At 37.4% G+C, this 14637-nt stretch overlaps 1 protein-coding gene across 1 annotated transcript in view; it reads right to left on the bottom strand.

The window, feature by feature from the left end:
- The window catches only part of LOC123311362, a 1278848-nt gene that overhangs the window by 227477 nt on the left and 1036734 nt on the right, over positions 1-14637 (bottom strand). The window contains exon 28 of the mRNA XM_044895271.1: positions 3987-4174. Coding sequence (XP_044751206.1) covers positions 3987-4174 — 188 coding nt within the window. The remainder of the gene's footprint in view (positions 1-3986; positions 4175-14637) is intronic.

The raw sequence follows: 14637 nt of genomic DNA, 5'->3' as shown, positions 1-14637 counted from the left end.
ATTTACTGTCTGTTGACCTGTTAGCCAGGAGCGATGAGAGTCTCTTACATGTTCTCCACACACCCCTAGTTTACCGGAATGAGAAGGCCACAAACAGTGACTGACTATGATAACAAGACATTGTACAATATACTTAAACTCTGTACATCTCCTCTTTAGTTGACCGTGTACCGTGTTATTATTCTTCATATGAAAGATCTCGCTAATGTACCTTTTATATCGGTGACATTCTACATCTAAAATCTTTGTCTGATTGAAATTGAACATGTGACCAGTCTGATATGTGTGGGCTGCAACAACTAACATTCAATAAAGTCCATATTCCCGATATTGCTTTTCATTGTTGAATAAGATGGACGATATGGAACGATCGTTATTCCTAACGTACATGGTGGAAATATTGAGGTCAATCGCTTGGGACACATTCAGAATTCTCGCCAACAATAAATATGTCAAATGCGATTGGTTTATTAGTCGACAATATAAGTTCTGGCGGTCAAATCGTTGAATGACATTCATCAGCAGTTTTCGACTGTGAGAACCATATTATGTACTTTGCTTTTGGAACCTGTATACTGCATATAAGCATCTTTTAGGAATAAGATATTTCTCTCCGTCTTATTTAGTTCTGGTTTGATATTCATTGAGATTATAGATCGACCTCCGTTAAATCGATTGAATCAATATACAGATTGTTTCACAAAGTGCGTTTCATTGAAGAAGAATTTATCCTAAACCAACCTTATTTCCAACAGTTGGTTTCATAACGATCCCGATATTATGAATGAAATGCTGGGTCTATTTCTCTTTCTATGTCATTGTGGAGTATAAACAAAATAGTATATTACATAACAAGAGTTGTAAATAGCATATTACGCACGACTAGAAAAGTTACAGTGAGAGCGGCGAGTGCATAATTACCTTACAACTCGAGTTGTGTACTACACTTTTTCTACGAACGCATTCATTCCCATCAAACTTAGGATTCCATTGAGAGAATATATTTTGAATCAATCAATTAAATAACAAAAAATTTTAGAACTATAATAAGTTCCTATAGTTTAGTTCACAATTTGATTGTAATAATTATTATTGTTGCTGTGCAATTATTAAAAATAAGTGAGGGCGGGTTGGTTGTCGGATTTTTTGTAAAAAAATAATATCATTGTTTCATCTCGTATTTCTAATGGCACATGTTATTTTTGATGAGTTCATCAGTCATATTTCTCATAGAATTGTCTACATAACTATCGGCCACTGCTGATGACCGCCAACTCCTAAAGCAATATGGTCTGTGTATTGCTTAGGATTCTGTAAATATTCTGCTACTTGTTATGGCATGTTGCAGATTTCTTTTATTCCAACAAAATTTCTTGGTCCATTTACTGAATTCAAAAAGAAAGGCAGAGTCTAAACATGCTGTCCTGCAGGACGTGGATTGATGAAGTTCCTACAAATTGGAAACGACAAATGAACGTTGCATTTTGGTTTTTGAATCTGCAATATGAATTATCAGAAGATTTCCCGTATCCTTCATGTCTACAGGCTTCAAGTTGCGTAGCTTCTGCTTTCTACTAGCACCACTAATACCGATAATTACAACTATCTAGAATGAAAAAAAGGACCAATATTTGCCTGTCAATTTATATAATTCGTAAGCAAATATATGCGTTTTGGAAAAAGATATCTTGTGATGTCAATGTTAATGTTTTCGATTTCTTACTCTTGAAACCATCTGATTTTCTTTCAAGTAGAACCATCAGTTTAGGTTGAGTTGTAATATTAACGTTATCATGGTTTATGTTTAGTGTTGGCCTTAGTATTGAATAAATTGTCCAAAGAGACGATTGCTTCATTGTTTTGGACAGTTCTTCAAAATATGATAACATAACACTTTCCGAAAATGAATTGATTTTGTGTTTCATCTTCCAATCCTTGATTTTTGATAAACTGTTTCGTATCTTCCACGAGATTTTGCGGATAATAGATTGTATGAAGCATTTTTCGCTCTTTCCACTTTATCGGGTGGTGTGCACAATTCATATATATGAATATGAAATTTTTATATTGCAGGGCTTGGAGTGAAATTTTATTTATGGCATTAAATTTTATGATATTGGAAACTAGATGTTTCCAATATCTATGTTGTGCATAGTCTGTTTATTCTAGACGAGTAAGTTTTTTCACATTGTTGTGAGGTAATGTACATTATGTTGTTTCTCTATTTGTAGAGCTCCTGATGATCCCTTCATAGGGCGAAACATGTAGAGCAGATTGTGAAAAAATAAAGATCTATTCACGTACAAGGAATTTCCTTATACAGGGTGTCCCGGGAGTAACTGTACATACTCATACCAGAGATAGAGTTGGACTAGCTGATTACGGATTGACTATAAAAAATTAATTTCTGGATTTCCCTAAAAAGCTACAGGGTGATTTTCCAACATCATGGAAATACTTAGACCATCATGAAATCCAAACATATTGACGGATATTATTGAAACTTAGGAGGTTCTTGACACATGCTAAGGTTGAGTCAGAAAGATATCAATTATTCCATTATTCCAGGGCCGGACTCATTAATCTCCATTTAAAGTATTCAGGGTAAAAAAAAACACTTTGTATTTCGAATTACAAATGATTGATTAGCTTTTTAGAAAGAAGCTGAATTATGCTTCAGTTTTTGGTACCGCTCAAAGTTGTCACATCAACAATTATTTTTTTATGAATTTCTTAATTTGGATAAAGTTCGGAAATTGCAATTTATTTACCTGAACAGGACATAGTCATCTTGTGCAGGTCGAAAATAAATAATAAATTTTCTTAAAAAAGTCACTGAAGGTGAAGAAGACTATAATAATTTGTTGATATACTGATGGGTGGCCACCCCAGACGCGGATTTCACTTTGAGGGAGTAAATGAAGGTATTTTGAAAAAAAAATTGGTGCTTTGTATAGGGTATACAGAAGCATATTTCAAAATTATCCTTATGTATACTGGGTGTTCGACAACAATGATATAGACCAAAGTTACACTTCTTCCAGTGAAGAGAACAGCTGATGAACAGAATAATCAACTGTTGCGATATTTTATGAAATAATGGCGATATGATTCGAAAGGCTGTATCCAATTTGAAAATTCGGCAAGAGAAATGTATACAAGCTGATGGTTTTCATTTCGAACCACTTTTGAAATATCGTTGACTTAGCAATTCATTCGTTCCTATTTTTATTTTTATTAGGTACTCTTTACTGTATTTTAGTTTTTTCATTTGTTATTGTTTCGTTATTGAAGTGCTTATTAAAGCTATGAACTTTTTTGTAAATTTTCTACTAATACAGTCGCATTTTATATTCAAACATGAGATTTTCACTTCTCTTCATGGTGAAAAATTCAAATTTTCGAACTTTATCCAAATTCAGAAATTCATAAAAAAATAATTCTTGATGTGACAACTTTGAGTGATACCGAGAAGTGAAGCATAATTTAGCTTCTTCCTAAAAAACGAATCAATTATTTGTAATTTGAAATACAAAGTGTTTTTGTGTTTTTTTTGCCCTGAACACTTTAAATGAATATTAATGAGTCCGGCCCTGGAATAATGAAATAATTGATATCTTTCTGACTTGACCTTAGCATGTGTCAATAACCTCCCGAGTTTCAATAATATCCGCCAATAAGTTTGGATTTAATGATGATCTAAGTATTTCCATGAAGTTGGAAAATCACCCTGTAGCTTTCTAGGGAAATCAAGAAATTAATTTTTTATAGTCAATCCGTAACCAGCTAGTCCAACTCTATCTCTGGTAAGAGTATGTACAGTTATTCCCCGGACACCCTGTATATCTCAAAGATGGATTATGGCCGATTAGTTGGTAATTAATTACTTAAAGTGACAGCTTCATATCCATATGAGTCCTATTATGTAACATTGATTTCGGAAATTTCTGAATTAATTTAAAATAGTAACTTTTATATACACAAACCTGTTCGATAAGACATAAACTTTCTCTGATCTTCGCTGTAATTGACTTCTAAGATGAATAAGTTCCCACAGGAAGTGAGAATCCATATCCTTTGCGGAGGAAGCTCTCACTTGGACTTCTGTCACAGGAATAAGCACTTGATACCTGATTATTTCCACCTCTGAACTTGAAGTCTTACTTGCCACAGCCTGTGGATATTGATATTCATTTGAATGTCATTATAAAACACAAACCTTTATGTATCCTATAAACACTCCTGATTTAATTCCAATTTTTCATCTCTACTGAATTAAAATCTTAGAAATGCTTGTAACAGAAGGTAGAAGAGGAAATGGGAAAATCATTCGAAACCAATTCAATATAGAATATACAGAAATATACAAGAAAATACAGGTATAGAAATTTGTTTATCAGAATTAAACAATCACAAAAATATATTTTTTTAATTAATTTATTTATTTTTTAGATGTCTGTAACATCTGAGCTTGACGTGCCAGATGTTGAGATTAATGATATGGAAGATTCAGATGATAAACTGTGTGATGATAATTTATAGCTTGTTGCAATTTCGAATTCTTTATGAATTGAATAAATATGAGTAAATAGTTATTTAGTCAACTAGGTTATTAATGAAAGCGATTAATGATTGAGATATTTTAACGTACGAGCGAAGCGAGATTTGAATAGCAAGCGGAGTCTGGCATTCAGTTTGTCCTTGATTATCTTCTTCATCTTCGAGGCTCTTATCTACAAGGCTTGCTCAATCCCTAATTACTTATAGGTTCAATTGACATCTAGGGGTAATATTGTAATGTTGTTCATAAGAGTGAATTTTTCCTCCTTTTCACCTCTAGCACTGCCCACTTATTAATACCAGATTGCATATTTATTGAATCGCTGAATGACACCACTATTTCGAGTAATCTTTTCAGCTGGTCTAAGCTGGAGGCGTACAATTTTAGGTCATCCATAAACCAATTTGATATTCCTTTCTTTGTATATGACAGAGCCGTAATTTGTATTCTTGTGTGGTGTGCTTAAGGGATTGAGTGCGAGGCAGAACCAGATAGGACTGAGCGAATCACCCTGAAATATACCCCGACGAATGCGGATTTCCTCCGACATCTCCAAGTGTTCCTTCGATCTAACCCGAAATGGGGTTCTCCAAGATTTCATGAGATACTCCAAGGTATTTATTCTGTGTCCAGCTATCCCGTTCATCCTCAGCACCCTCGGCAGCCAAGAATGTGGGACGGAGTCGAAGGCCTTCCTGTAGTCTACCCATGCTACCGAGATGTTTCTGAGTTTTTTCGCGCTTGTTTGGTCAAGATGTAATCTACCACGAGTAGTTCTTTACTTATATTCCTTATGTTCTCATTCGGCATCCATTATGCTCCTCGGCCTCCAAGATATTCCTCCTGAGGTTTTTGTTTATGTACTGTGCCAGAATGTTTGTGAATATCTTATACCCTGAGAGTAGGCATGTGAAAGTTCTGTTTTTGTTGTCTACCTTCTACTTGATTCGATGTGGTATTCCTTTCGTGAAAAATTCAGGTATGACGGAGTCATAGAGTACTCTCTGGAAAATCTCTGCCATTGGTTGATGAACACTCGTGAGATGATTTCACCAGTAATTATGGACTCCGTCCACACCAGGGGTCGACCATCTGCTCATTCTTTTCAGGGCCTCTGATACATCCGTCGCATCAACATTTATGTTCTGCAACTGTACACATGGGATCCCGGCCTGTGCCTCGTCAATACAATACGCTTGGTCGTCATAGTTCGTATTTTCTGACCATACACTGCTCCAACAAAACTGGTGGGCGGTTTTAAAGTCGAGGGAGTCTAATGCCCGTTTTCACCGATGATCCCTAAATTTAAAGGAATACCTAAACCTATTTAAGTGACTTTTTGCTTCAATTTCGTTTTCACCAACTTTAGGGAACTCTTAAGTGCTAAGGGACACCCTAAATTATAAATGCCGTAAAGTCGACCCCCTAATAAAGGGACAGCGGATTTTGACATGTCTACGATACGCAAAAAGAATTTTTTTGAGAAATGGATAAATGTTAGTGGTTAATTTGTGGGAATTATCGCTCTTTGAAATCCCAATCATCAAATTTTGAGAGGTTGGTTTGAGATTTGTGTATTTATTTGGAGACACTGTGTTTGGGAAGTGATTGAACTAAAAACCGCTTCACACCGATGACTTCTAAACACCAAATTCCAGCAAATGAAAAATAATATTTGAGAGCTTTCAAGAGTAGAAATCGCTCGAATACCATAAAGTAAAGCTTGTTCTTAGGAATGAATAGAAGCAGTTGTGTTGAAATTGTGTGAAATTTTTTCAACATATACAATGTGTAGCGTTTAATTGCAGCACAAAATATTCCATCTTGATATTTGGGTTGCCTATATTCATTATTTCCAATAATTCAAACGTCTGCTATGTTTATCTGTTTTTTTTTCCATATGTGCCTGATTCGAGTATTTCTTTCGAGAAATACTCACTTTTGTACTTCGGAATGTGGAAAGTGGATATTTCGTTTATTTTCTCCGTGGAAATCCAAATAGTTTGGGATTAAGATACTTTCCTTATTTCCTCTAATATATTGCGAATTTGTGGATTAAAGAAGCAATATAATACACGTATTTACACAGAAAGGAGTTTTTTTCCTCTAAGGCCTCTTAACATCCAAGTGAGTTTTATTCGTTTTCATTCATGAGTTTCATTCACTTCAACTAGAAAAATATCATCTCCAGTAATTGGATTGCCGCTATGTCAGGGTCTTTTTATTTTTCCTTCCAATTTGTCCATCTTCAGTTTACGTTTTACGTTTTAGAAGGAAATGTAATGTATATATGCGCATGATTCAATACCCCCCCTATATTCGGATTTAAACATTTTTTAGTTAGTTCAGTTGTAATATGGTATATTATATATATCAATTAAATAATTGAAGGCTATATTTATTCGATTCCCTATAATTTAATATTTTAATACATATCAGTGGCGAGGAGGATAAAAGAAATCCTTAAATCACTATAATTTAGAAAAATTAATCATCATCGATAAGTTAGAAAAATTAATACGCAAATACAATGCCTACAACCAGGTGATTGGTGAAGTTACCGAGAAGAACATCCTCATCGGCAGATTGCAAGAATTTAATTTCGATACATCGGATTGGACTATTTATAAAGCAAGAATAAATAATTATTTCGAAGCAAACAATATAATTGGTGAAAAACGACGTGCAATTTTCCTCAATACTTTGGACGAGGGATCTTATCGCCTTATGTTTGATCAGTGCAGTCCAGTCAAGCCAGAGACAAAGACATATGACGAGCTGGTTGAAATATTCTACAAATATTTTGCACCGGTGCGTACTCCCTTTGCGAAAGGAATAAGATTTTACGCAGCTCAGAAGAAACCCGAAGAATCTCCGAATGAATGGGCGGCACGAGTAAGAAGATAAGCTGTACTCTGTGAGTTTGATAATCACCTAGAAGTAGCGCTAAGAGACAAATTTGTTTGTGGTTTTGGAAAAGGACCAGTGCTAGATCGCTTACTGGAAGAGAAAATCAACATAATTCTTGCAGATTCATTCATTCATCCATTCATTGCTGTATCCCGTTACCGGAAATAAATCTACAAAAAGAAGAAGAAAAAAAAAAAAAAAATTCGAACAGACTTGTAACTTCTTAGTGCTAGTTGCGATTGTGTGCCCTCCTGTGACTAAAGAGACCCAACCGTGACCTGCAGATCCTTCCACACTCAGGGCATGGATAGTCTCCAACCAGATCTGGCCGCCGCTGTATCCTTCTCGATTCTCCATTATAACTGTGGACCAAAGACCTCCACTGTGACCTGTCTAACGCTAGTTGTTCCCAGTTATGATTAGCATTAACTGATTTTAGGGATTGATGTAGTGTATCCTTAAACCGCTTATACTGGCCTCCTGGTTTCCGGGCTCCCTCAGTGAGTTCGCCGTATAGAGCTATTTTGGGGAGTCTTGTGTCTTGCATCCTCAGAATGTGGCCGCTCCATCTGAGTCGGGCCCTCGTTACTTGAGTCTCAATTGTTATACAACTCGCGCGCTGCAAGACTTCTGCATTCGAAACTTTGTGGAACCATCTGATGTGCATTATCTGTCTTAGATGACGTTGCTGCGTCTGTTCAAGCTGTTTAATATGTCGCCTGTAGGGAGTCCAGCTTTCGCTTCCGTAAAGAAGCGTTGGGAGGACCACTGCTCTGTAAACAGCTGTCTTGGTCTTCAGATTGAGGTCGTGATTTTGGAACACTCTGTCCTTCAGCTTCCAGAATGCCCGTGATGCCGAATTGATACGGTTGTGTATTTCCGTGTCAAGGTTAGCCCTAGTATTTATGAAGCTTCCCAAGTATTTGAACTGCTCGACCTGTTCTAGAGTTTCATTGTCCAGGCTGATATCTGTTTGAAGGCTTTCTGGCGGACTTACCAGGATTTTGGTCTTGTCAATATTGAGTCTAAGGCCTAAAGCTTCGTATATATGTTTATAGGTGTCCATTATTATCTGTAGATCCTCTGAGCTGTTAGCGATGAGTGAACAGTCGTCTGCATATTGAAGTTCCGTGATAAACTTGGTACGGGTTTTTGCTCTGAGGCGCTTCAGGTTAAACAGGCCTCCATCAAATCTGAATCTTATCCCAACACCTCTTACGGGCATGCTCATGTCAGCAATTATCGATACAGCTATGGCGAAAATATTGAACAGTAAAGGCGCTAATACGCAGCCTTGTTTTATTCCAGAGTTGGTTGAGAAATGGTCGGTTGTAGAGCCATTATGCTGTATTCTAGCGGTGTTGTTGGTATGAAGGCTTTTACACACTGCCAGGAATTTTTCGGGTACTCCTAGACGTGCCATGATTTTCCAGAGCGCTCTCCGATTCACCGAGTCGAATGCCTTGCTTAAATCGATGAAGGCTGTATAAATCCTTGATTGTTGTTCACGGGCCTTTTCTTGTAGCTGTCGCAGTGTAAAAATTAGGTCCACCGTACCTCGATTTGGTCGAAAGCCGCACTGGGATTCAGGTAAAAGCTTCTCTAAGAGTGGAACCAGACGATTAGCCATAATCTTCGAGAGAATTTTACTGGCCACATTAAGCAACGATATGCCCCTGTAATTGTTGCAATTCGACGTATCGCCTTCGTTCTTATAGAGGTTGATAACTAAAGCGTCTCTGAAGTCTTGTGGCACATCTCCCTGTTCCCAGATCTTGCGGAATAGTATTAGGAGACTATTGACAATGTCCTCATCCAAGGCTTTGAATATCTCCGCCGGAATGCCGTCTAGACCAGGTGACTTATCATTTTTCATATTTTTAATCGCGCTTATGATTTCCGACATTGAAATTTCGTCATCAAGCGATGTCATCGGACTATACGCGGGAAGCAGGTCTAAAATGGATAAATCCGAGTCGTTATTTTGATTCAAGACCTGTGTGTAATGCTCCTTCCATCTTTCGAGAATTTTTCTATCATCGGTTAGAATAGCTCCATGAGCATCTCTTATAGGAAAGCTAGCTTTTCTGCTTGGACCGTAAACAGTTTTAATAGCTTCGAAAAAACGCCTGTAGTCATGGTTATCGGCGTAAGCTTGTATTTCCCTAGCTTTTTCTTTCCACCAGCTGTCCTTGATTTTTCTTATTTTTTGACGGACCTCGCGTTTTATGTTTATGAAACCTATTTGGGCTGCAACATCGCCAGGCTTGTTAATTGCGGTTTTCATCGCTTTGTGTTTTGCGTCCAAAAGGGGTGCGATATGAGTTTCGCTGTCGGCAAACCAGTCTGGGGATTTTCGGGAGCGTTCTGTGCCCAGTATTTCTTTCGCTGTATTTGTAAGGGATGACTTGAAACGGAGCCAATGAGTCTCAATGTCGTCGTTATAATCCGGTGGTGTTAGGCTATCTTTGACGGCAGCTGTGAATCTGTCCTTTGTAGAAGGGTTTTGTAGTTTGGATATTTGAAGGCGCTCTCTTAGATACTTCGGCTTGCGTTGGTATTTTGGGCGCATTGAGATTTTCATTCTCGAGATTACCAGCCTATGATCAGTCCAGTACTCCAGATCTGCTCTGGGTTTAGTGACCAACACCTCTTTCAGATCTTTCCTTCTCACGATCACATAGTCGAGGGTATGCCAATGCCCTGAGCGCGGGTGGCGCCAGGTCCCCCTTGAATTGGGTCTCGTAATAAAATAGGTGTTCGTTATACACAGATTGTGTTCTGCACAAAGAGCCAGCAGACGTTCTCCATTCGAATTGATGCTGTCTGTGCCGTGTTTCCCTATTATTCCCGGCCATAGTTCTGAGTCTTGACCTCTGCCCACTCTAGCGTTGAAGTCTCCAAGGAGAATAATTCGTTCCCGTTTTGGGATTTTACTTAATGTAGCAACGAGTGTTTCGTAAAAAGTGTCCTTTAAGTTGTCAGAGGAGTTCAAAGTGGGTGCGTATACTGCAATGATGTTCACAAACGTGTTATTCGCTGCAGGAAAACGTAGGGTCATTAAACGTTCTGAGATACCAACTGGATTTTCGGTAAGTTTGGCGGCCAGGTCGTTTCTAATGGCAAAGCCTACGCCATGTTGTCTGATTTCGCCTTCCGGCAAGCCTTTCCAGAAAAAAGTATACGCTTGTTCTACCAAGCTACCTTCGTCCGAAAAGCGTGTTTCGCTTAAAGCAACTATTGCAATGGATGTTCGTTGCAGTTCCTTATCGATTAGGGCAGTACGCCTCTCTGGTCGGTCGGCCTTGGGGTTGTCTAGCAGGGTTCTGACGTTCCATGCTGCAAAAGCTATGTGCTTTTCATTGGTGTTTGTTCGATGATTTACTCGCTCAGGCACCCTCCCCCGGAGATCCGAATGGGAGGGTATTTTACCTCCGGATACGAATTTTGTCCTGTTCGACTGATCCATCTTTTTGTAGGAGCTGCGTTAGAAGGTGTTCAAAAGCTGCACTGGTAACGCTGTCAGTGCAACTTTGGTTGCGGCTACGACTAGATTATCTTGTGGCACAGGTATCCTGAGACGACAAGGTCTGAGACGTAACTTGAGCAACGCAGAGAGCCATTTCCTGCTCAAGCCAATGTTTAGGCTACGTAATTGTGGGAAACAGAGTTATACCGCTCATGTTCGGTCGCCAGAGCCTCGTTCGTAAGAACAGGTGCACCGCGAGTAGGTGAGGTTGGCATTTGAGAGGAGAGGCTATAAAACGCATCCTTTCCCCTTACACCCCATCTTGCAGATGCTATCAAATTAGCAAACTACAAAATAGTGGCGCTTTTTTCATTTAGAAGTCAAAATGGCCAAGAGGAACATTTTCATGACGATAAAATCATCAAACAGGAAGTACTCTGTCTACGCAATCGCCAGAAAGATGGAGGTAAACGGGGACAGTCCAGAGCCAATCAGCGACCAGGAAAAGTGGCGCAGAGTACTAGAGCGTCGAATTTCCCGAATACGTCATCACCGGAATGCGCAGTATGTGGACGCAGGGGACACAGTAAAGATAAGTGCTATTATTCTAAATACACATGTAATTTTTGTATAACCAAAGGTCATCTTGAAAATGTTTGTATGAAGAAAGAACTTAGGGTAAAATCAAACCCATAGGATATATCCAAGCAACGATAAAATGTCAAAATTTAGAAAAAACCTTGAATATATTTGTAATATCGAAGGGTGGACCACCAATCGTAGGCCGAGATTTTCTGAATTATTTTGATATACAGTTTCGAAATTTGAATTTTATGGGGGAAGTTTCTGTAAATGATAAGAAAATTTCAAAATTATTGCATGAATATAATTCCTTATTTTTTGAAGGATTAGGAAAATTTAATGAGGACTTAGCAAGTATAAAATTTAAACATTCAAATGTTGATCCAAAAAAATAATGGCAAGGCTATTATGCTATTACAGATCTTGTTGATTTAGGTATTCTAAACATGTGAGCTACAGCGAATGGGCGACTCGTGTGGTACCAATAACCATAACCAATTGAGAAAAATAGAGAAGTTAGACTATGTGCTGACTTTAAAGTTACCATCAACCCTCACATTCAGATGGACCAATAACCAATACCCCGCTTAGAGGATCTGTTTGGTAGATTGCAGGGAGGGGAACAATTCACGAAGTTGGACCTTTCACAAGCATACCAACAGATAGCTGTTGATGAGCTCTCTAAGGAGCTTTTGACAATCTCTATAGTCCACCCACAAGGGACTCTTCAGGTATAATCCTTTACCTTTCGGTGTGGATTCCGCTCCTTCAAAATTCCAAAAAATCATGGAGGATCTGTTGCAGGGTTGTGAGGGAGTAGTTGTTTTTCTCGATGACATTCTGACTACGGCAAGGATTTTGAAGATTATTTGAATCAATTGAGACGTGTTTTTAAAATTTCAAATAAATCAGGTTTCAAATTGGGTCTCAACAAATGTAAGTTTTTCCAGAAACAAGTTGAATATTTGGGATTCATAATCGATAATGAAGGGTTACATTCGTGTCGAGACAAACTGGATGCAATAAAAATGCACCCAGGCCGGAAAATATCAAGCAGTTAAAAAGTTTTTTAGGTACTGTCAATTATTATGGAAAATTCATAAAAAATTTGTCGAGATTATTATACCCATAATATCATTTACTAGGAAAAAATGTGATCTTTGATTGGAATATTGACTGTGAAGATGCATTCAATAATGTCAAAAAGTTTCCCATGTCTGCTGATGTTTTAGTACACTACAATGTAGATTTACCCTTGAAATTAGTAAGTGTTGATTCAAGTAATTATGGAGTGGGGGCAGTGCTGACTCACGTATTCCCATCAGGTATTGAAAAACCCATCGCATATGCTTCAAAAACCTTGAGTAATGCTCAACAAGCATATTCTCAGTTAGAAAAGGAAGCGTTTGCAATAATATTTAGAATTATCAAATTTCATCAGTATTTGTACGGTAGACATTTCACAATGTGTACTGACCATCGTCCATCACTTACCATTTTTAGCCCTAAAAGGGTAATTCCGGAGTACGCGGCTAACAGGTTAAGACGGTGGGCTGTTATTTTATCGAACTATAATTACGAAATAGAATATGTCAAATCACAAGATAATCAAGCAGATTGGTTGTCTAGGTTACCTACAGAAGATAGTGCTTTAAACATTGAAAATAAAGAATATGATTATTGTTATTTTTTCTCCTAGAAATTCGGATATGAACATTAACTATTCTAGTATGAAAGCGAAATCTGAAGAAGACGGTATTTTTAAAAAAATTAAGTTTTATATTAAAAGTGGTTGGCCTAATCAATGTCCGGATGAAGAATTCAGAGGTTATTTTTACAAATGATTCGAATTCGTTGTTCAAGATAGTTGTATATTCTGGAATCATAATAATAATAATAATAATAATAATTTATTGAATCCTTTGAGACATTGTACATGTATAGGAAGAGTCAACATAAATAGCTTTAGACATTAATTAATTATCCTCAGAGGAGACAGAAAAAGGAAATCAAAAAATTAAAGGAAAAAAAACAAAAATAACAATGATAACGGTTTACACCCAAGATACTACCTAGTGTGATATCACTCTACCACTGAATTTAAATATTCGCTTTTACTATAAAAGCACTGTTCTAAAAGAATTTTTTTTATTTCTTTCTTGAAGCTCGAAAACTTCAACGTTTTAAGTCTATCAGGCAGATGATTGTAGAATTTTATGCCACTATACATAGGAGAATACTCAAATTTGCTCGTCCTATGAGCTGGAATGCAAATGGTTTCTTTTTGCCTAGTATTATATTCATGAAATTGGCAACACTTTTTTTGAGAATGAATATTCTTCCTCGTGTAAAGCAAGCAGTTTAGAATATAAATACATGGAAAACTTAATATTTTATGTTTTATAAAAGATGGTCTACAAGACTCCAGGGGTTTTAGACCGAAGATAAGGCGAATTATTCTTCTCTGGGCAACAAAAACAGAACCACTCCCAGACGACGCACCCCACAAGACCGTGTTATAATTTAAATGAGAGTAGACAAGTACAAGACCCAGTATTGACTCGAGGGGGAGCAATGCTCTAAGTCGCTTCAAGGCATAAAATGCACTAGTCAAACGCCTACAAACATAACCAATATGATTCATCCAGTTTAAATTTTTATCAACTTGTAGACCTAAAAATTTTACACAATCTGAGGACTTTAGGCTTCCACGAGGAAGCTCGAGCATGAGCCGGTCGTTGGTGTCACGCAAGTGGAAGTGTACGAGATCAGTTTTATTCACGTTGAGTATGAGACCATTCCTGTAACACCAGTCCGAAAAATATTCAACCAGTATCTCGCATCGCGACTCAAGCTCTGACAAATTGGATGCTGTCACCAAGAATGACACATCGTCAGCAAAAAATACCATCATAATATCGATGAAAAAAATTATAAGATACGATAGGTCGTATCTTATAATTTTTTTCATCGATATTATGATGGTATTTTTTGCTATTTGATATGATATTTGAATATTAGGATATAATCCGGCAAATCATTAATAAACAGTAAAAACAACAGCGGACCCAATACCGATCCCTGAGGTACACCCATCTCCAAAGGATATTCTTCT

This window comes from Coccinella septempunctata, chromosome 4 (genome assembly GCF_907165205.1).
Source record: "Coccinella septempunctata chromosome 4, icCocSept1.1, whole genome shotgun sequence".
Taxonomy (NCBI): Eukaryota; Metazoa; Arthropoda; class Insecta; order Coleoptera; family Coccinellidae; genus Coccinella; species Coccinella septempunctata.
Note: the sequence above shows the minus strand (reverse complement) of the source record. Positions and strands in the feature narration are given on the sequence as shown.